The following is a 21,038-nucleotide window of genomic DNA, read 5'->3' as shown; positions in this document are numbered from 1 at the left end:
CATTAAAGCAAAAGGGCAAGAATATAAACTGGGGGAAGGACACCTTCTACCAGAAATGGTCTTATGAAAACTGAACATCCTTAGGTGTAGAATGAGGTTGGACCACTGCTGGACACCGTACTCAAACAGTAAGTCAAGCTAATTAAAGACTTGATTGTAACTCCTGGAACTATAAGGGCTTCCAGAAGAACACATATACTGTAAATTCCTCATCATCAATCTTGATGATGAGTTTTTCGATTTGACATCACATGAAAGAGAACACAGAGAATAATAAACAAGTAAGACTATATCAAACTAAAAGCTTCTGCACAGCAAAGAAACTTCATAAATAAAGACAGCCTATGAAATGAAACATTTGCAAGTCATAAATCTGAAACGGTATAATACATAAAGTATATAAGAACACATATAGGTCAGTGCTGGGAAAACTGGTCAACCACTTGTAAAAGAATGAAACTAGAACACTTTGTAACACTATACACAAAAATAAACTCAAAATGGATTAAAGATCTAAACGTAAGACCAGAAACTATAAAACTCTAAGAGGAGAACATAGGCAAAACACTCTCCTACATAAATCACAGCAGGATCCTCTATGACTCACTTCCCAGAATACTGGAAATAAAAGCAAAAATAAACAAATGGGATCTAATTAAAATTAAAAGCTTCTGCACAACAAAGGAAACTATAAGCAAGGTGAAAAGACAGCCTTTGGAATGGGAGAAAATAGTAGCAAATGAAGCAACTGACAAACAACTAATCTCAAAAATATATAAGCAACTTATGCAGCTCAATTTCAGAAAAATAAATGACCCAATCAAAAAACGGGCCAAAGAACTAAATAGACATTTCTCCAAAGAAGACATACAGATGGCTAACAAACACATGAAAAGATGCTCAACATCACTCATTATCAGAGAAATGCAAATCAAAACCACAGTGAGGTACCATTTCACACCAGTCAGAATGGCAGCGATCCAAAAGCCTACAAGCAATAAATGCTGGAGAAGGTGTGGAGAAAAGGGAACCCTCTTACACTGTTGGTGGGAATGCAAACTAGTACAGCCACTATGGAGAACAGTGTGGAGATTCCTTAGAAAACTGGAAATAGAACTGCCTTATGACCCCGCAATCCCACTGCTGGGTGTACACACCAAGGAAACCAGAATTGAAAGAGACACGTGTACCCCAATGTTCATCACAGCACTGTTTATAATAGCCAGGACATGGAAGCAATCTAGATGTCTATCAGCAGACGAATGGATAAGAAAGCTGTGGTACATATACACAATGGTGTATTATTCAGCCATTAAAAAGAATACATTTGAATCAGTTCTAATGAGGTGGATGAAACTGGAGCCTATTATACAGAGTGAAGTAAGCCAGAAAGAAAAGCACCAATACAGTATACTAAAACATATATATGGAATTTAGAAAGATGGTAACGATAACCTTGTATGCAGGACAGCAAAAGAGATACAGATGTATGGAACAGTCTTTTGGACTCTGTGGGAGAGGGAGAGGGTGGGATGATTTGGGAGAACGGCATTGAAACATGTATAATACCATGTGTGAAATGGATCACCAGTCTAGGTTCATTGCAGGGTACAGGATACTTGGGGCTCTGCACTGGGATGACCCAGAGAGATGGTACTGGGAGGGAGGTGGGAAGGGGGTTCAGGATTGGGAACACATGTACACCTGTGGTGGATTCATGTTGATGTATGGCAAAACCAATACAGTATTGTAAAGTAAAATAAATAAATAAATAAATAAAAGACCAAAATAATAAGTTTGGTCTTTTCAAAGACTTCCATTAAAAAAAAAAAAAAGATTGGTAGTAATAATGAAAACAATCCAGGTAAAAAAATAGGCAGAGGTCCTGAATAGATATATGTCCAAGGAGACATGAAAATGCCAACAGACACAGGAAAAGATGCTGAACAAATCAAAACCACACAGAGGTACCACCTCACACCTATTAGAATGGCTATTGTCTAAGTGAAAAGAAACAACCAATGTACATCAGGATAAGGAGAAATTTAAACACTCATGCACTGTTGATTTAAAAGTAAATTGTTTTAGCAATTATGGAAACCAGTGTGGAGGTTCCTCGAAAAACTAATGATAGAGCTACCACGTGATTCAGTCATCCCACTTTGTATTTATTCAAAGAAAACAAAAACACTACCTTGAAAAGACTTCTGCAACCCTATGCTCATTGCAGCTGTATTTATAATCGGCAAGAAATATGGAATCAACCTACATGGGCATCAATGGATGATGAGATCAAGAAAATGTCATATATGTACACAGTATTATTCACCATAAAAAGAGGAAATCTTGCTGTTTGCAACAGCATGGATGAAACTTCAGGGCATTATGCTCAGGAAACAAGTCAGACAAAGAAAGATGAAATACTATATGGTCTCAGGTATACGTAAATTAAAGGAAAACAGAAAATATGTGGAAAATAACTTCATGTATGGAGAGAACATATGGGTAGATCCAAAGCCAGGGGCTGCAGGGTAGGCTAAATGCTTGACAGAGGTCAGAAGTTATGTTTCCATCTGAGAAACAAGTCACAAGGACATACTGTGCAGCATGCTCACTGTACACGCACAAGTGGCTTTCTCGCTCGGGAGCTTTTCTGATGGCTCTGAGCACAAATTCCACTTTCTTAGCTGCCCTGCTAAGTACCTATGTGGCCTCAGGAAGATTCCTTAACCTCTCTGGCTCTCAGTCCCTTATGAATAGACAGGACACCATAGGCCCTGCCCCTACGCCCAGTGGGGCAGAGAAAATGGAGGAGACACATATCCCATAAAACAGGGGGTGCTCCATACAGTTTAACTGTGACAACAATGGTGACTGGGTGTTAGGCACTGTCCCCTGGGGGTGTCTTTCCCACTTGACCTCAAATCCAGCCTATGGAGCAGGTCCTGTCATCATCCCCATTTCACAGATGAGGAAAAGTGAGGCTCAGAGTGTTCCCAGTCACACAGCCCCTGAGCAGGAAGCCACGATTCAGGCAGAAGCCTCTGCTCCCAGCATTGAGAAGGAGAAAGGAGGGGAGAGCTGGGGAGAGGCTGGAGCCTGTGTGGGGGAGGGGCTGCACAGGAGGCAGAGGTTGTTGGGGTGATCCCGGGTGGGGTGAGGAGCTGGTAGACTGGGTGAGGACTCAGGGTACAGGGAAGGAGGACTGAGCTGGGACTGGGATGGCCCACTGCCTGGATGGATACGGGCCTGATTAGAACAGGACACACAGTCCTGGGGTGGCCCCAGCTGCTGGGGTCGGACACGTGAGAGCAGCCTTTGTGCAGAGCTGAGCGATCAGGGCCAGGGACCCCCACTTACCCAGGGCCAGAGGACGTGTGGTGTCCGGAACCAGGTGGCTCGAGCCAACACATTGTTCACCAGGAGACTGGAAAAGCTTGGGATGGTGTCCTCCGTGACGGGGATTTCCATGCTGGGGTACAGGCCATCTGTGGGTGGGCCTGGGAAGACTGGGTCGCCATCCCAGTAAAATCCCTCACTGAGAGAGAGACGAGTGTTAGGGACCAGCCCTGAGGAGGGCAGCAGCCTGAGGCCTAGGGGGCTGGGAGGACTCAGCAAGGACCAGAGCAGCTGTGCCTGCAGACCCTGCTTGGGGCCTCTGTCTCCCATCAGAGGGCGGAGGGCAGTGGGCAGATGAGAGCTGTGTGGACAGAAGGCGTCACCTTTCAGCCCTGCAGGACCTTGGGCACGTGACCCTACAAGCCCGTGTTTTTTCAGCTGTTCCGTGGAGCCCACAACCTCCGGGCCCCACTTCCTCCATGTGGATCAGGAGCAAGTCATGCGAGCACTCATTCTTCAGGCCATCCTTGTGCCCTTCAATTCTGATTCCAAGACCCCTGAGCAGGGCTGCGACCAGAATGAGGCAAGTGAGATACTTGCCTTCACACAAAATTCCGCACTTGTAAAAATCTCAGTAACAATATAATGATCACACTTTTCAATAAAAAAAATAATGCAAAAAACATCGTGATGAACAGAAGCATAAAATTCTGTATAAAGATAGAGCAGTATTACAAAATCCTCAGACCCAGGGAGAGTGAGGACACGGAGGCCCTGGTGCTGCCTCCAGAGCCCAGTGCAGCTGCCCTACAGCTGCTGCTGCGGGACCTTGGCTGGGTGTCCAGGCCTCAGTTGTTCTTTCTGTAAGATGGGTGCTCAGTGCGTGCCCTCAGGGCTGGCCATGAAGGGCGTGGCTGAGGTGGTCCAGGGAGGGTGTTGGGATGGGGACTGGCCCGAGGCAGGTGCTCACGAGCAGTAGCCGAACTGGTCCAGGACATGTGTGAAGATTTCCTGCTGTGCCGACAGGGATCTGGACCCTCGCCACACGAATTGCAGCTGCTGCAAACCCAGAGGTATGGAGTGAGTGCCCAGGGGCGACATGGCTTCTGGCTCCCCCACTCCAGGTCCCGCCTGAGTCTCCTCACCGCGCCCGCTGCTCTCAGGGGTTCAGGTCAAGAACCTCTGCTGCCCCCTCCTCACGGTTCCCCCTGACCTCCCAAAGCCACAGGAGGCGGAGGAATCGGCCCTCCAGATGGTGTCTGTCTGCACCTTCATCTGACCCTCCTCAGGGCAGGACTCTGCCAGGGCCTGCCAGCCAGGCTGTCTGTAGCTCGGCTTGAATGTCCCCAGACACGGGGAGCTCGTTATGGATCATTATAGGCGCAGCAGTTCTGACGATGAGAACGTGGCTGAGTAGATGCGGCTCACCACTCACCCGGTTATCCTGCATGGCCTCCTTCAGGTTGTAGTCGATCCTGGAGATGACGTGGGCATTGAAGCCCGCCAGGGCCAAGAGGCTGGGGGTTGTGGAGGATGAGCCAAATGGGTCCACCTGCCAGGAGAACTGCGGCCGGACCCCAAGTGTTTCGTAGAGAAAGCCGTGTCCTTCTGCAAAGAGACAGCCAGGCGGTTGCACTTGGGGTGGGCTCTGAGAACTCAGGGGCCAGTGGGAACAGCAGAGGGGGCTCAGGAAGCAGAGGAGGCCAAGGAGGAGCAGCTGCAGAGAGGGGCAGGACTAGGGGGTGGGGGTCTGGGATGGGGGCTCAGCAATCTGTGGAGGGCACACCCTGTCCCCATATCATCTGCCTGAGGGGGGCAGGTCTGATGGCTGCTGATTTGCTGGCCCCTAGTTCCACACCCAGAATCCTCGCTTCAATCAGGGAACACTGACACGGACCCAAGGGATGACTTAGCACTGGTCCCACAGGTCATGGAAAGAACATCCACCTCTGCCCGATTCTTGTTTTCTCCATCTCTGTGGGAACTGGAAGTGGGCATGCAAATAGTTATAGCCGAAAAGATGTATGGGCTTAACTGGCCTGAGTTTCAGGGCAAGAATTCGCACATTTTCTATTTTAAAAAGATTCAGCAAGCAATGTCCCCTTGTACCCCTTTCCTTTCCTGATGACTGGAGCTGTAGCAGCCATTCTGTGATCATGTGGGAGAGGATATGAGAGTATGAGAAACATCAGTGGGCTGCAGAATCAGTCCCTAAATCCTCCCCCTTCTTTGTAAGGAAGCAGTAAATATCTTAATGACAACTCAGTGTACCTCAGGTTTTCTCAACACTGTTAGAAAACCTTCCTGAGGTCCAGATGAACAGGTGATTAATGTATAAAACAATTAATCTTTGTACAACATATACTCTCCCCTCTGCCTTTTAGGAACAGAACCACACAGCCCCTCCTAACTAGGACAGGGTAATAGACTCCTGGCAGGAAACTGCATTCCCCTGCCTCCTGACGATGACAGACCATGTGACGAGTTCTGAACAGTGGCTGTGCCCAGAAGTGATGAGGGTAGCTCAGGGCCACCTTCTCGAGGATGCACTGCCCTCTTCCCTTCATTCCCCTCCCCTTCCCAACTGATATGGTATTTCAGGGGAGTGGGGCACCTTCAGCCTCGCAAGGAAGGCCGGGACACCCTATGGGGTGGTCGAGCAAACACAGCCACTGCTGGAAGCCTCACTGCTCCGTGGAGCAGTGACCCCTGAAGGCCCAGAACTGTCCGCAGTGTGGACTCCACGCCCCAGCCCCGTGCTGAGAGAAGTAACCTTCCCTCTTGCTCGAGTCCCTGTCACTCAGTCACCTTCATGTAGCTGAGCCAGCGTCCTAATGAGCACAAAGACCAGGTCAGGATCCCTGCCCAGTAATGGAGGGCGGGACCAGAGTGCAGGGGCCAAGGTGCCCGAGAGGCCAAGGGGACACTGGAATTATGGTCTCTGCCTCAGCCGGAGAGACCTGCTTCCCTCCTCCTCAGGAGAGTGTTAAGCAGTTTTTAACTCTGCTGAGGAGTCAGAGAGAAGCAGGGAGGTGGAACAGAGGGGCACCCAGGAGACGGGATTACTGGTATTGGGAGGGGGAGGGGGTGGGCACAGGCTGAGAGCTGGGGCAGGAATAACCAGGACAGCAGGGTCCTCGCAGGACTGTCCCAGGCGTGTCCTTCCCTCTTGGGGACATTTGCTCCTGTCACTGCAGTTAGGGGAGTCCCAGCCCCCATGTGACCTGAGCTGGGCTCCCTCCCAGAGGATGGGGTGGCTGGGGACACCCCCTTGTGTCCCGCCTCTCTTCCAGGCCTCTGCTGAGAATCCCAGCTGGGAAGTGTCACCTCAGGGAGGGGATGAGCTTGCATCCCTAGGGCCTGCTGCCCACACTTAGCTCGTCCTGTCCTCTGAGCTGCTGGGAAAACTGCCACCCCCTCATAGAGATATTATATCTGAAACAAAGTCTCAAGAGTGTTTATCAAGACCAGGAGAATGAAAACACAGTGATTCAAAACCCATGGGATGCAGTAAAAGCAGTGCTAAGAGGGAGGTTTATACCAATACAAGCCTACCTCAAGAAACAAGAGAACCACCAAATAAACAATCTAACTTTGCACTAAAGCAACAGAAAAGGAGAACAAAACCCCCCAAAGTTAGTAGAAGGAAAGAAATCGTAAACATCAGAACAGAAATAAATGAAAAAGAAATGAAATAGACAATAGCAAAGATCAGTAAAACAAAAATCGATTCTTGGAGAAGCTAAACAAAATTGATAAATCATTAGCTAGATTCATTAAAAAAAATAGACTCAAATCAATAAAATTGAAAATGAAAAAGAAGTTATATCAGACAACACAGAAATACAAAAGATCACAAGAGAATACTATGAGGAAATATATGCCAATAAAATGGACAACATGGAAGAAATGTACACATTCTTAGAAAAATATTACTTTCCAAAACTGAACCAGAAAGAAATAGAAGATATGAACAGGCCAGTCACAAGCACAGATTGCCAAAACTGTATTCACAAAATCTTTCAACAGAGAAACACCCAGGGCAAAAGAACTTCACAGGTGAATTCTGTCAAAAGTTTTGAAAACAACTGTTACCTATCCTGCTCAAACTCTTCCAGAAAATTGCACAGGAAAAAATCATCCCAGTTCATTCTACGTGGCCACCATACCCAGATAACAAAACCAGACAAAGATGCCACAAAAAAGAAAATTACATACCAATATCACTGGTGAAAACAGATGTAAAAATACTTAACAAAATTCTAGCCAACTGAATCAAGCAACACATTTAGAAAGATGGTAATGATGACCCTGTATGCGAGACAGCAAAAGAGACACAGGTGTATAGAACGGACTTTCGGACTCTGAGGGAGAAGGAGACAGTGGGATGATTTGGGAGAATGGCATTGAAACATGTATACTATCATGTAAGAAATGAAGCGCCAGTCTATGTTCGATACAAGATACAGGATGCTTGGGGCTGGTGCATGGGGATGATCCAGAGAGATGATATGGGGTGGGAGGTGGGAGGGGGGTTCAGGATTGGGAGCTCGTATACACCCGTGGCAGATTCATGTCAATGTATGGCAAAACCAATACAGTATTGTAAAGCAAAATAAAGTAAAAATAAAACTAAAAAAAATTATTAAAAAAAATAAAACACACACACACACAAAATAAAAAGATCATACTTCATGATAAAGTAGACTTTATCTCAGGGATGCAAGGATTCTCCAATATACAGAATATCATCATTACAGGAGAGGCAAATCAATCAATGCGACATGTCATCTTAACAAAATGAAAGATAAAAGCCACATGGTCATCTCAGTGAAAGAAAGAAAGAAAGAAAGAGAAAGAAAGAAAGAAAGAAAGAAAGAAAGAAAGAAAGAAAGTGAAGTCACTCAGCCGTGTCCGACTCTTTGTGACCCCATGGACTGCAGCCCACCAGGCTCCTCCGTCCATGGGATTTTCCAGGGAAGAGTACTGGAGTGGGCTGCCATTTCCTTCTCCAGGGGATCTTCCCGACCCAGGGATCGAACCCGGGTCTCCCCCATTGTAGGCAGAGGCTTTTACCCTCTGAGCCACCAGGGAAGTCCCTGGTCATCTCAGTAGATTAAGACAAAGCTTTTGATAAAATTCTACACTTATTTATTATAACTCTTCAGACAGTAGACATAGAAGGAGCATCAGTTCAGTTCAGTCGCTCAGTCGTGTCCGACTCTTTGCAACGCCATGAATCGCAGCACGCCAGGCCTCCCTGTCCATCACCAACTCCCGGAGTTCACTCAGACTCACGTCCATCGAGTCCATGATGACATCCAGCCATCTCATCCTCGGTCATCCCCTTCTCCTCTTGCCCCCAATCCCTCCCAGCATCAGAGTCTTTTCCAATGAGTCAATTCTTCACATGAGGTGGCCAAAGTACTGGAGTTTCAGCTTTAGCATCATTGCTTCCAAAGAAATCCCAGGGTTGATCTCCTTCAGAATGGACTGGTTGGATCTCCTTGTAGTCCAAGGGACTCTCAAGAGTCTTCTCCAACACCACAGTTCAAAAGCATCAATCTTCAGTGCTCAGTCTTCTTCACAGTCCAACTCTCACATCCATACATGACCACAGGAAAGACCATAGCCTTGACTAGACCAACCTTAGTCGGCAAAGTGCTTTTGAATATGCTATCTAGGTTGGTCATAACTTTCCTTCCAAGGAGTAAGCATCTTTTAATTTCATGGCTGCAATCACAATCTGCAGTGATTTTGGAGCCCGCCAAAATATAGTCTGACACTGTTTCCACTGTTTCCCCATCTATTTCCCATGAAATGATGCGACTGGATGCCATGATCTTAGTTTTCTGAATGTTGAGCTTTAAGTCAACTTTTTCACTCTCCTCTTTCACTTTCATCAAGAGGCTTTTTAGCTCCTCTTCACTTTCTGCCATAAGGGTGGTGTCATCTGCATATCTGAGGTTATAGATATTTGTCTCGGCAATCCTGATTCCAGCTTGTGTTTCTTCCAGTCCAGCGTTTCTTATGATGTACTCTGCATATAAGTTAAATAAGCAGGGTGACAATATACAGCCTTGATGTACTCCTTTTCCTATTTGGATCCAGTCTGTTGTTCCATGTCCAGTTCTAACTGTTGCTTCCTGACCTGCATACAGATTTCTCAAGAGGCAGGTTAGGTGGTCTGGTATTCCCATCTCTTTCAGAATTTTCCACAGGTTATTGTGATCCACACAGTCAAAGGCTTTGGCATAGTCAATAAAGCAGATATTAATGTTCTTCTGGAACTCTCTTGCTTTTTCCATGATCCAGCGGATGTTGGCAATTTGATCTCTGGTTCCTCTGCCTTTTCTAAAACCAGCTTGAACATCAGGAAGTTCATGTTTAACGTATTGCTGAAGCCTGGCTTGGAGAATTTTGAGCATTACTTTACTAGCGTGTGAGATGAGTGCAATTGTGCGGTAGTTTGAGCATTCTTTGGCATTGCCTTTCTTTTGGATTGGAATGAAAACTGACCTTTTCCAGTCCCATGGCCACTGCTGAGTATTCCAAATTTGCTGGCATATTGAGTGCAGCACTTTCACAGCATCATCTTTCAGGATTTGAAAGAGCTCAACTGGAATTCCATCACCTCCACTAGCTTTGTTCATAGGGATGGTTTCCAAGCCCCACTTGACTTCACATTCCAGGATGTCTGGGTCTAGGTTAGTGATCACACAATCATAATTATCCAGGTCGTGAAGATCTTTTTTGTACAGTTCTTCTGTGTATTCTTGCCACCTCTTCTTAATATCTTTTGCTTCCGTTAGGTCCGTACCATTTCTATCCTTTATCGAGCCCATCTTTGCATGAAATGTTCCCTTGGTATCTCTACTTTTCTTGAAGGGATCTCTAGTCTTTCCCATTCTGTTGTTTTCTTCTATTTCTTTGCATTGATCACTGAAGAAGGCTTTCTTATCTCTTCTTGCTATTCTCTGGAACTCTGCATTCAGATGCTTATATCTTTCCTTTTCTCCTTTGCTTTTCGCCTTTCTTCTTTTCACAGCTATTGGTAAGGCCTCCCCAGACAGCCATTTTGCTTTTTTGCATTTCTTTTCCATGGGGATGGTCTTGATCCCTGTCTCCTGTACAATGTCATGAACCTCATTCCATAGTTCATCAGGCACTCTATCTATCAGATCTAGGCCCTTAAATGTATTTCTCACTTCCACTGTATAATCATAAAGGATTTGATTTAGGTCATATCTGAATGGTCTAGTGGTTTTCCGTACTTTCTTCAATTGAGTCTGTATTTGATAATAAGGAGTTCATGATCTGAGCCACAGTCAGCTCCTGGTCTTGTTTTTGTTGACTGTATAGAGCTTCTCCATCTTTGGCTGCAAAGAATATAATCAATCTGATTTTGGTGTTGACCATCTGGTGATGTCCATGTGTAGAGTCTTCTCTTGTGTTGTTGGAAGAGGGTGTTTGCTATGACCAGTGCATTTTCTTGGCAAAACTCTATTAGTCTTTGCCCTGCTTCATTCCACATTCCAAGGCCAAATTTGCCTGTTACTCCAGGTGTTTCTTGACTTCCTACTTTTGCATTCCAGTCCCTTATAATGAAAAGGACATCTTTTTTGGGTGTTAGTTCTAAAAGGTCTTGTAGGTCTTTATAAAACTGTTCAACTTCAGCTTCTTCAGCGTTACTGGTTGGGGCATAGACTTGGATTACCATGATATTGAATGGTTTGCCTTGGAGACGAACAGAGATCATTCTGTCATTTCTGAGATTGCATCCAAGTACTGCATTTTAGACTCTTTTGTTGACCATGATGGCTACTCCATTTCTTCTGAGGGATTCCTGCCCGCAGTAGTAGATATAATGATCATCTGAGTGAAATTCACCCATTCCAGTCCATTTTAGTTCACTGATTCCTATAATGTCGACGTTCACTCTTGCCACCTCTTGTTTGGCCACTTCCAATTTGCCTTGATTCATGGACCTGACATTCCAGGCTCCTATGCAATATTGCTCTTTACAGCATCGGACCTTGCTTCTATCACCAGTCACATCCACAACTGGGTATTGTTTTTGCTGTGGCTCCATCCCTTCATTCTTTCTGGAGTTATTTCTCCACTGATCTCCAGTAGCATATTGGGCACCTACTGACCTGGGGAGTTCCTCTTTCAGTATCCTATCATTGTGCCTTTTCATACTGTTCATGGGGTTCTCAAGGCAAGAATACTGAAGTGGTTTGCCATTCCCATCTCCAGTAGACCACATTCTGTCAGACCTCTCCACCATGACCCTCCAGTCTTGGGTTGCCCCAAGGGCATGGCTTGGTTTCATTGAGTTAGACAAGGCTGTGGTCCTAGTGTGATTAGATTGACTATTTTTCTGTGAGTATGGTTTCAGTGTGTCTGCCCTCTGATGCCCTCTTGCAACACCTGCCATCTTACTTGGGTTTCTCTTACCTTGGGCGTGGGGTATCTCTTCACGGCTGCTCCAGCAAAGCACAGCCGCTGCTCCTTACCTTGGAGGAGGGGTATCTCCTTACCACTGCCCTTCCTGACCTTCAGTGTGGGATAGCTCCTCTAGGCCCTCCTATGCCCGTGCAGCCACTGCTCCTCTGGTTGCTCCTCCCGGCCTCTGCCCCTGGCCTCGGCTGCCGCCCCTGGCCTCCAGCATGGGGTGTCTCCTCCCGGCTGCCGACCCTGGCCTGGGGTGCGGGGTGGCTCCTCACGGCCACCGCCCCTGGCCTTAGGCATGAGGTGGCTTCTCCAGGCCGCCCCTGGCCTCGGACGCAGGGTGTCTCCTCCCCTCCGCCACTGACCTCGGATGCGAGGTGTCTCCTCCAGCCTGCCACTGAACTCAGACGTGGGGTAGCTCCTCTTGGCTGCCGCCCCTGACCTTGGACGCGGGGTAGCTCCTCTCGGCTGCCACCCGTCACCTCGGACTTGGGGACTTATACGACAAAGCCATAGCAAGCATTGTTCTCAACAGTGAGAAACTGAAAGCATTTCCTCTAAATGAGGAATAAGACAAGGGTGCCCATTCTTGCCACTATCATTCAACATAGTTTGGGAAGTCTTAGCTATAGCAATCAGAGAAGAAGAAGAAAAAAAGAATCCAGACAGGAAAAGAAGTAAAATTCTCACAGTTTGCTGATAACATGATAATATACAGAGAAAACTCTAAAGATGCCACCAGAAAATTACTAGAGGGAATCAATGAATATAGTAAATTTATGGGATATAAAATTAATAAACTGAAATCCCTTGCACTCCTATACCCTAATAATGAAAGACACACGTACCCCTAATGTTCACTGTAGCACTATTTGCAATAGCTAGGATATGGAGCAGCCTAGATATCTGTTGACATGGATAAAGAAGTTGTGATACATATATGCAATGGAATATTACTCAGCCATAAAAAGAACACATTTGGAGGAAAGGAAACCCCAATGCCATCGTGATGTCCTACACACAGTCCCTCTTTAGTGGAGTGAGTGCGGGTAGAGCTCAGTACACACTGCAGTCAATCCTGGCTCATCCACTGACTCTGTGTCCTTCCTTTTTTTCTATTCTGCTTGTATTCTCTATTGTATACTCTGTTCTGCAGAGGAGCCTGAAAGCCTTGTCTTTAGTGGTGAGTGAGGCGATGTGTTTAGAGAACACATGTTAAATGGGGAGGAATGTGCCCATTAGTGCCCAGTGTGAGTGGTGATGGAGGGGCTGATGGTGGTAGTGCTGGTGCTGGTGGTCGCAGTGACACTGCTGTTGGAGGTGGTGCAGCTGTAGATAGTGATGCCGGTGGTATGGTTGTGATGGGGCTGCTGCTGGAGGTGCTGGCGTAAGAAGTGATGCAATGACGTGATGAGCTGTTAGTGGTGGTGCCGGTGGTGGTGCTGGTGGGTGAGGCGATGGCAGAGATGGCATCTGACCTTTACTGATCACTTACTAGGGACCCACGCCCCATACACTATGTGCTCTGTTGGAATTATCCCAATTTAATCTCGATAACCTGATGCTGGGAGGGATTGGAGGCAGGAGGAGAAGGGGACGACAGAGGATGAGATGGTTGGATGGCATCACAGACTCGATGGATGTGAGTCTGAGTGAACTCCGGGAGTTGGTGATGGACAGGGAGGCCTGGCGTGCTGCGGTTCATGGGGTCGCAAAGAGTCGGACACGACTGAGCGACTGAACTGAACTGAACTGAATCTCAATGACACCCCTTTGAGGTAGCTCTTCCATCACCATCAAGCACTTTCACAGAGGAGGGAACCGAGCCCTAAGGAGGCTGCATCACGTGCCAGGATCACAGGGTTGCGAGTTAGCAGGGTCAGGAACCAGCCAGGCTGGCTCGTCTCGAATCCACACCCTCAGCCCCTGCACTCAGGCACACATGGGCACGGTGCCAGCAGTCACAGTGCTGACGGGTCAGTCTCCTGCTGAGAGGGGAAGATGGACCCCAGGACGAGGGCTCAGACACCCAGTCCCAGCCCCGCAGGAGGCCACAGGGACCCTGATCTGGGGAAGGGTAATCGAACCTGTGAGCTGGAGGATCTGGTCATCAAAGTGGGTCACGGCCTCATCGTGCATGACCTGGCCTCCAAGGACAAACTCCAGGCGACCTTCGGCCACGAGCTGGCGGACCTTGGCATAGTGGGCAGACAGAAAAGCCCAGGTTACACCTCCCAGGCTGAGCCAGTTGTATTTTCTGGGCACATGCCCATAGCATCTCATGGTCCTTCCTTCAAACTCCACAGCCTCATTTATTCTGCAAAAGCAGAACGCTGTCTGTGCTGGTCAGCACTGCATCCAGCTCCAAGAACAGCACCTGCCCCTGGCTGCTGCTTCGTCAGGCGTATACACAGGTACATATGTTCACAGCTTTTGCTTTTGAATGATGCCAAGATTATGGAAAACTTGCAGGATCTGTACCAAAAAACTCCCATAAATCCTCCAGACTATCTCATTGCTAATATTTTTTTACCTCTTTATGTTAACACTCCCCCATGTCATTACACACAGTAAGTTTTTTCTAAACCATTTGAAAGTACAAGTTAGCAACTGTATGCCTTTATCTGAATAGTTCAGGTCATTTTTGAAAGAAAAATATCATTACAACTGCTCTAGAATGACCACAACTCAGGCTATTTCACTTTAGTAACGTGCACATGCATTCATGCTCAGGTTCTCAGTCATGTCCGACTCTTTGCGACCCCGTGGACTGTGCCCCACTGGGCTCCTCTGTCCATGGGATTCTCCACGCAAGAATACTGGAGTTTATCCTCTAATTTCCAACACTTCCTGAGCATTTCTGTTTCATATTTTTTATGGTTTCAGGCTAGTACGTTTGTAGAATGCTCTTCAAATTGCATTTGTCACATGCCTGCCTAGCAAATATTTTAGAATACAGGAATGAAGGCAATTTCCTGGGACTTCAGTGTGTAGGATGTACTTTCAGAGCTGAGGATGTGACTCTGATCCCTTCTTGGGCTTCCCTGGTGTCTCAGGTGGTGGGGAATCTGCCTACAATGCAGGAGACTCAGGTTTGATCCCAGTGTTGGGAAGATCCCCTGGAGAAGGGAATGGCTATCCACTCCAGAATTCTTATCTGGAGAATTCCATGTACAGAGAAGACTGGCAGAAAAGGTGATGGCACCCCACTCCAGTACTCTTGCCTGGAAAATCCCATGGACAGAGGAGCCTGGTGGGCTGCCGTCTATGGGGTCACACACAGTCAGACACGACTGAAGTGACTTAGCAGCAGAGAGAGAAGACTGGCAGGATACAGTCCATGGGATTGCAAGGAGTTGGACATGACTGAGTTGCTTTCCTTTTTACTTTAACTAAGGAGCTAACAACCCACAGACCTCATGGTACAAAAATAAAGTATATCCATGAAAGAAGGGAAGAGCAGAAGCATAAATACAGTCAGAGACCGTGACACTGAGCACACCATGCTCCTGACAGACTGTGGCGTGGATCTGATCTGAAAGGACTGTCTTTGCAGACCGTTCATTTGAGAAATGTGGAATGACACCTGCCGTGTACTGTTTCAAATGTGCACCTGCTTCATGTTGGGCCCCATCCAGGACCTGGATTCAGCCCAAACAAATCAGAGAAAATTGCTAGTTTCCAGGGACTTCCCTGGTGGCTCAGACGTTAAAGTGTCTGTCTACAGTGCAGGAGACCCGGTTTCAACCCCTGGGTTGGGAAGATCCCCTGGAGATGGAAATGGCAATCCACTCCAGTACTATTGCCTGGAAAATCCCATGGACAGAGGAGCCTGGTAGGCTACAGTCCATGGCGTCGCAAAGAGTCAGACACGACTGAGCAACTTCACTTTCACTTTCACTTTCAGGGATATATTATTGAGTTTCCTGTCTAGGTCTTAGCCAGCACACCTAGCTGTGAGAGGAGGATTAAGTGGTTTGCGTCTGGGTTGTCCATGTAAAGAAGGAAGAACTGTCCCAGGGACACCAGAGAGCTATGCTTTGATTAACAATACTGACCCAGAACCCACCTGGCAGGTATAAGCTGTGTGACCTTGAGCCAGATGCCTGCCCTCCCTGAACCTGGACTAGCTCTGTGTAGTAGGATAAGGGTCCTCACCTTGCAGGCTGTGGGGAGGAGTCAGTAGAGTAACCTGTACAAACCTGAGCCCACACCTGGCTCGCAGCAGAGCCCATCAGATGGGAGGCTCATCCTCTTGGCTCCACAGGCTGCAGGGTCACACCCCCTCTGGGGACCTGCTGGATATCTGGCTTCACCGTCTGAGCTCTCTGCCTTGAGCAGGTGGCTGGGCCTCTGAGTTTCACCATCAGCGACTGCTCTGAGGGCAGGTGATGCCTGGAAGGGACCATGCCCCAGGCACCCTAGGTGCTTACATCCTGGGCACAATCTGGGCACAGCCTCTCTGAGGAAGGAGGTCACTCCTGCTTCCAGATGTGGGACCAGCAGCTGCAGAGCCTACCCCACCTGTGACCACACAGGGACCGGGGAGGACCTGGCCCCAAGCTGCCCCTCCAAGGACCAGGACCTCTGACCCCCTGTGATATGGAGTTAATCAGCCCCAGAGGCTAATCCACAGGGATTCCTGCACCCCTGGCTGGTCCTGGGCTCTGGTGCCCATGGGGGCCAGCAGATCCACAAATGCAGTCAGAAGGTGTGGACACAGGCTCACCCCAGAGCGCGCAGGGTCAGAGGTGGCCCCATTCACACCAGCTGAGTGCCTGGCTGGGCTGCCAGAGCTGCAGTTGTTCAGGAGAAACCGGAAAGGCAGGATCAAACACAAACCTGACCACCGGGTCTGGGGCTGACCACAAACCTGTACTAAATGGACCCTGGAAACAGCTAAGCCAGGCTGGGGCCTCCTGGTTTATGCAGCCCCACCCTGGACCCATGGAGCACAACCTAGGAGCTTCCTGAAGGGTTGTCCCCAGGACCTCCAGGGCATCCGCTCTCATCTGCCTGGTGAAGACGCCCTGAGGGTAGTGTTACCTGGCCTTTCTGCCCGTCCGAGGCGACTCCATCCCACCACAGCCGGAAATACTGCTGCTCCACGGCGATGAACTTGCGCTTCTTCTCAAGGGTCAGTGCCTCCACCACGGAGTTGTAGACATTGGTGACATAAGCCTGCATGCTCTCCTGGGGTGGGGAGGGGGAGAGACCATCACTCCAGACCCGTGGGGGAAACCAGAGGGCATGGACCAGGGACCGAGGAGGAACGTCCAGGGAGACATGGTGTCCGGGGGCCACTGATGCTCCCCCCAAGCCTGTCCAAGCCCTGCAATCGGCTCCCCCTGCTCCTCAAACAAGGAAGCCTGGTGTCCACTCTGATGGACACACAGTGAGCCCTGCACTGAGACAAGGACCCAGGCAGACAACTTTTGATGGGAGCCTGCCCCTGAGGAGAGTCATGAGGAGACAGACACTCTACGTGACAGACGGTCATGCCAGCCCAGCATAGGCCCCCAGCCAGCCCAGAGGGGCGTGCTGACCACTCCTGCCTTGGAGGACAGACCAGTCGACAACAGGGCCCCGGGAGTGAGGTCCAGGAACCCTGATGGGCCTTCTTGGGATGAAATGATGGGGAAGCATGTGTCAAGGGCTGAGGCTGAGAGGAGCTGACAGCTTGAGCATCTCTCTTGATCGATTTCCCCCTGTACCCCGAGGGTGGGAGTCCCCAGGATGGAGCTCTGTTTGCTCCCATCTGGATCAGGCTGGCTCAGCATGGTTCCCAGAGATGCTGATAAAGGAATGCAAGGAGCCTTGGGAGGGGGTGAGCGGGCAAGGCGGCGATGTGTGCTGACTTGGGCAACACCCCAGCCCAGGCTACAGTGTCCCTTCTCTAAACTGGGGGTGACGAGCATGCTTCCCCACACGTTAGCAGTTCCACACACATGTGGGTGACCACCCACAGAGGCTGCCTGCCGGGAGCCAGCGTGAGGAACTCCACCCATGGCAAAGGTCATGAGGAAGGAGGCTTGGCATACGCAAAGGCGTGATCAAGCCTCAGGAAACCCCCTGTTCCTGAGCATCTACCCCCCAAACCAGAGTCTATCTACTTTACTGTTTCATGCTCTTACCTACACCTCTGACTTTATGGGGGGCTGTTCCCCACCGGTTCTCTCGGAGAAGGAATAAATGTGCAGCTCCAAGGCAATAAAAATTCCTGGGCGTGACAAGAGTGTTTCAACATATGAACTCCTCTGAAGGTTATCTCACCCACCTGTATAGGCTCATCTGGCCACATGTGATTGTTTACAGCCTCCCAACTTGAGAGGCACGAGATTGTTTTAGACTTACTAAAGGCAAATTCTTTTGGGAAGTTAGAAATTATTAGTATAGTGGGTTGGTTAGGAATTATATTGGTGAAGGGTTTTTCATTTGTTGTGCCAATAATTGCTGCTAATTCCCTGCCCTGGGTGTGACAAGGGTGTCTCAGGTCAAACCTCTCTACTGGCAAATTAGCCTGTGTGACAGGATTATCCATACTCCTGCCACTATGCACATGATTGTTTACTACCTCTCAACCATAAACAGCACAGAGAGTTTGGAAAGTCTTAATTAGCATAGGGCTTTTCTCATTGTTGAGTCAATGATTGCCACCAGGTCTCCATATCCTTAGGCACCTGGGAATATATTAATCAATGTATTTGGAATATAGAAAAGGAAATATAGTAGTTTTTAAGGTTAGCAATACTAGACTTTGTGAATTAATGAATTTTCTCTTTTATAATAGATCACTGTACTTTGTTATAAATCACTGTGTCCTTGCTATGTAAAAATGTAACTTTATCACTATCTTAAGACTAAATAGATCTTAAGGGGAACATTGGTGAAAGGATTTTCATTTGTTGGGCTGATGTTTGCTGCCAAATCTCCATATTCCCTGCCCTTATAATGAATATAACTAACATATAGGAGAAATAAGTATTAACCTTTAAGATTAATCATGTTAACCTTGGGTTAAAAATAAATTCCTTTCTTGATTGTAACTCACTACACCCTCACCCTATAGGAATGTAACTTTATTTGGAGGGTGGTGCCTGGTTTAAGAAAAAACACCCTTGGAAAAAATAAGTTTTTTGGTTATCAGAAAGAAAGGGTCGTAAAATGTCAGAAGGCCTCATGGCCAGAAGATGATGTAAAACCCCTAAGATCTTATTTTATGTAAAGCACCTGATTTTGATAAAGGTCAGGACTGCTGACCCCCACGTGACTCTGTATTCATCCCTATGTGTAACAAAAGGTATATAAGCAAACCCCAAAATAAAGAAATCAGATCAGTTTCTGGAAAGACTGATTCCCCCATGTCGTTCTTTCTTGCTCTCCGTTTTTTCTGGCTGAATACCCATCTCGAGCGTGGGTGCTCGCCATGTCTATTTACTTGTCCAGGCTTTCAAGCCCATGCGAGAAGGAGCCCAAAGAGGGGCACCTTCTGATATTCAAGTGGCGCTGGTGGCCCAATGTAGGTGGTGCAAATTCCTTGTCTTGGAATTTTGTTGGTATCCCACGTAAACCAAGTTATTCAGAATCTTTTTCTCTCCTACTATTTTCTGGCTGAATTCCCATCTGGTGCATGGGTACCCACCAAGCCTGCTAATTTTGCCTGGGCTTCTAAGATCGGACCGGGGGGCCTCAGTGCCTCCTCTTCTTCGGGAGAATGGGAAGACGCCTGCAGCCCACGTGGATGGTGATTGGTATTCCATGTAAACGAAGTTATTCAGACACTTTTTCTCGGCTAATTTTCTAATCCCTCTCTGTCTGTAATTAAATAAGTTATTTTCAAGGACGCCGACTCTGTCCCCACCTTTTAATCACCCTGGATCCACCGGGGCTGGACCTCGGCAGCTGCCTAGTGACCCGGGACCAGACTCGACCCTCAGCCTCAGGGCCTCTTGCTGCCCGACTCCCTTTAAAATGAGCGACTCACTTATTAACGTCTCATGGAAAGTATTGTATCCATGATCACAGAGTGGTCATATTCACTTATTTCCTTCCTCTTTCCAGAAAAGAGCTTGTGCAGGCCTGGGTAATCATTTCAGTTACCTGCCCCAGAAACTTATGGAAATCAGTTCTGACCTCTTTTCCTCTGCCCTGGTTCATTCATTCACTCAAGGAATATTTGAGGAACACCTTCCACCCATTCTAGCAGGGGACACGTTCTCACCCCTGCCCACAGCCAGCCCATGTTAGTTGCTCATCGTGTCCGACTCTTTGTGGCCCCATCGACTATATCCCACCAGGCTCCTCTGTCCATGGAATTCTCCAGGCAAGAATACTGGTGTGGGTTGCCATTGCATTCTCCAGGGGAACTTCCTGACCCAGGGATCAAAGCTGGGTCTCTGTCACTGTAGGCAGGTTCTTTACCATCTGAGCCACCAGGGAAGCCCTCAGCCACTCCATAGCCCAGTAGTGATGGATCCCAGGCTGAGACTCCTGATGGCAGAGACCCAGGACACAAACCCTCTCTGGAGTCCAGATGGAAAAAGAACCGCAGCTTCAAGAGTTGTGCAGGGGTCACTGGGGGCACCTACCTGTACGGTGTGCAGCCAGCCCACGTCCATGTGGCTGTGGGGAACCACAAATACCCTCAGTCGGGGCTCAGAAAGAGCCCCCAGGGGCCACATCAGGCCCAACTGCAGGAGCAGAGGCAGCCAGCCCCGTGGCTCCATCTCCTCGGCCGGCTCAGGGGCTGGAGGCCGTCTGCCTGCCTGCAGGGTCCGGCCTCCTGCCAGCTGACTGGGCCTCAGCCTTTGGTGGATGCAGTGGGAAGGAAACCAGAGGTGACGCCCACACAGATGTTGTCACCTGAGCAGTGCAGGCAGCTGGCACTCGCTCACTGCCTGGCAGCACTCTGCTCCCATCTGTGGTTTTCTGACCATCCGCCTTTAGACAAACCCCAAATACCACCTCCCCGGGGGGACTGCCAGCTTCCCTCTGGCAGGGCCTGGCTCTCCTCACCCCAGTCCTCATGCCTTTCCCTTAGGCCTCTCCCAGTATTTCCCACTGGGCATCTTACCCTTCCCTGCCCCAACCCACTGGACTGGCTCCTTGACACTGCCCTGCAAAATGTAACACTCAGTGTGGGGCCTGCTACCACCAGGACGCCCACCGTGATACACTCTCCTTCACATGAAACCCCAGACTGAGCCTTGCAATAGCAATTGTAATCTCCCTTTTAAGCAGAAAAG

General features: G+C 48.4%; 1 protein-coding gene across 1 annotated transcript in view; it reads right to left on the bottom strand.

Moving 5' to 3' along the window:
- LOC120861784 (epididymis-specific alpha-mannosidase-like) overlaps positions 1-20,519 on the bottom strand; it is a 60,530-nt gene extending 40,011 nt beyond the window's left edge. The window contains 6 exon segments of the mRNA XM_040237582.1: positions 3,361-3,538; positions 4,289-4,398; positions 4,775-4,947; positions 13,881-13,986; positions 16,840-16,986; positions 20,382-20,519. Of these exon segments, the coding sequence (XP_040093516.1) occupies positions 3,361-3,538; positions 4,289-4,398; positions 4,775-4,947; positions 13,881-13,986; positions 16,840-16,986; positions 20,382-20,519 (852 nt within the window).
- Positions 20,520-21,038: the final 519 nt, after the last annotated feature.

The sequence above is a fragment of the Oryx dammah genome, unplaced genomic scaffold (genome assembly GCF_014754425.2).
Source record: "Oryx dammah isolate SB20612 unplaced genomic scaffold, SCBI_Odam_1.1 HiC_scaffold_3, whole genome shotgun sequence".
Taxonomy (NCBI): domain Eukaryota; kingdom Metazoa; phylum Chordata; class Mammalia; order Artiodactyla; family Bovidae; genus Oryx; species Oryx dammah.
This window is presented reverse-complemented; position numbering and strand designations above follow the sequence as displayed.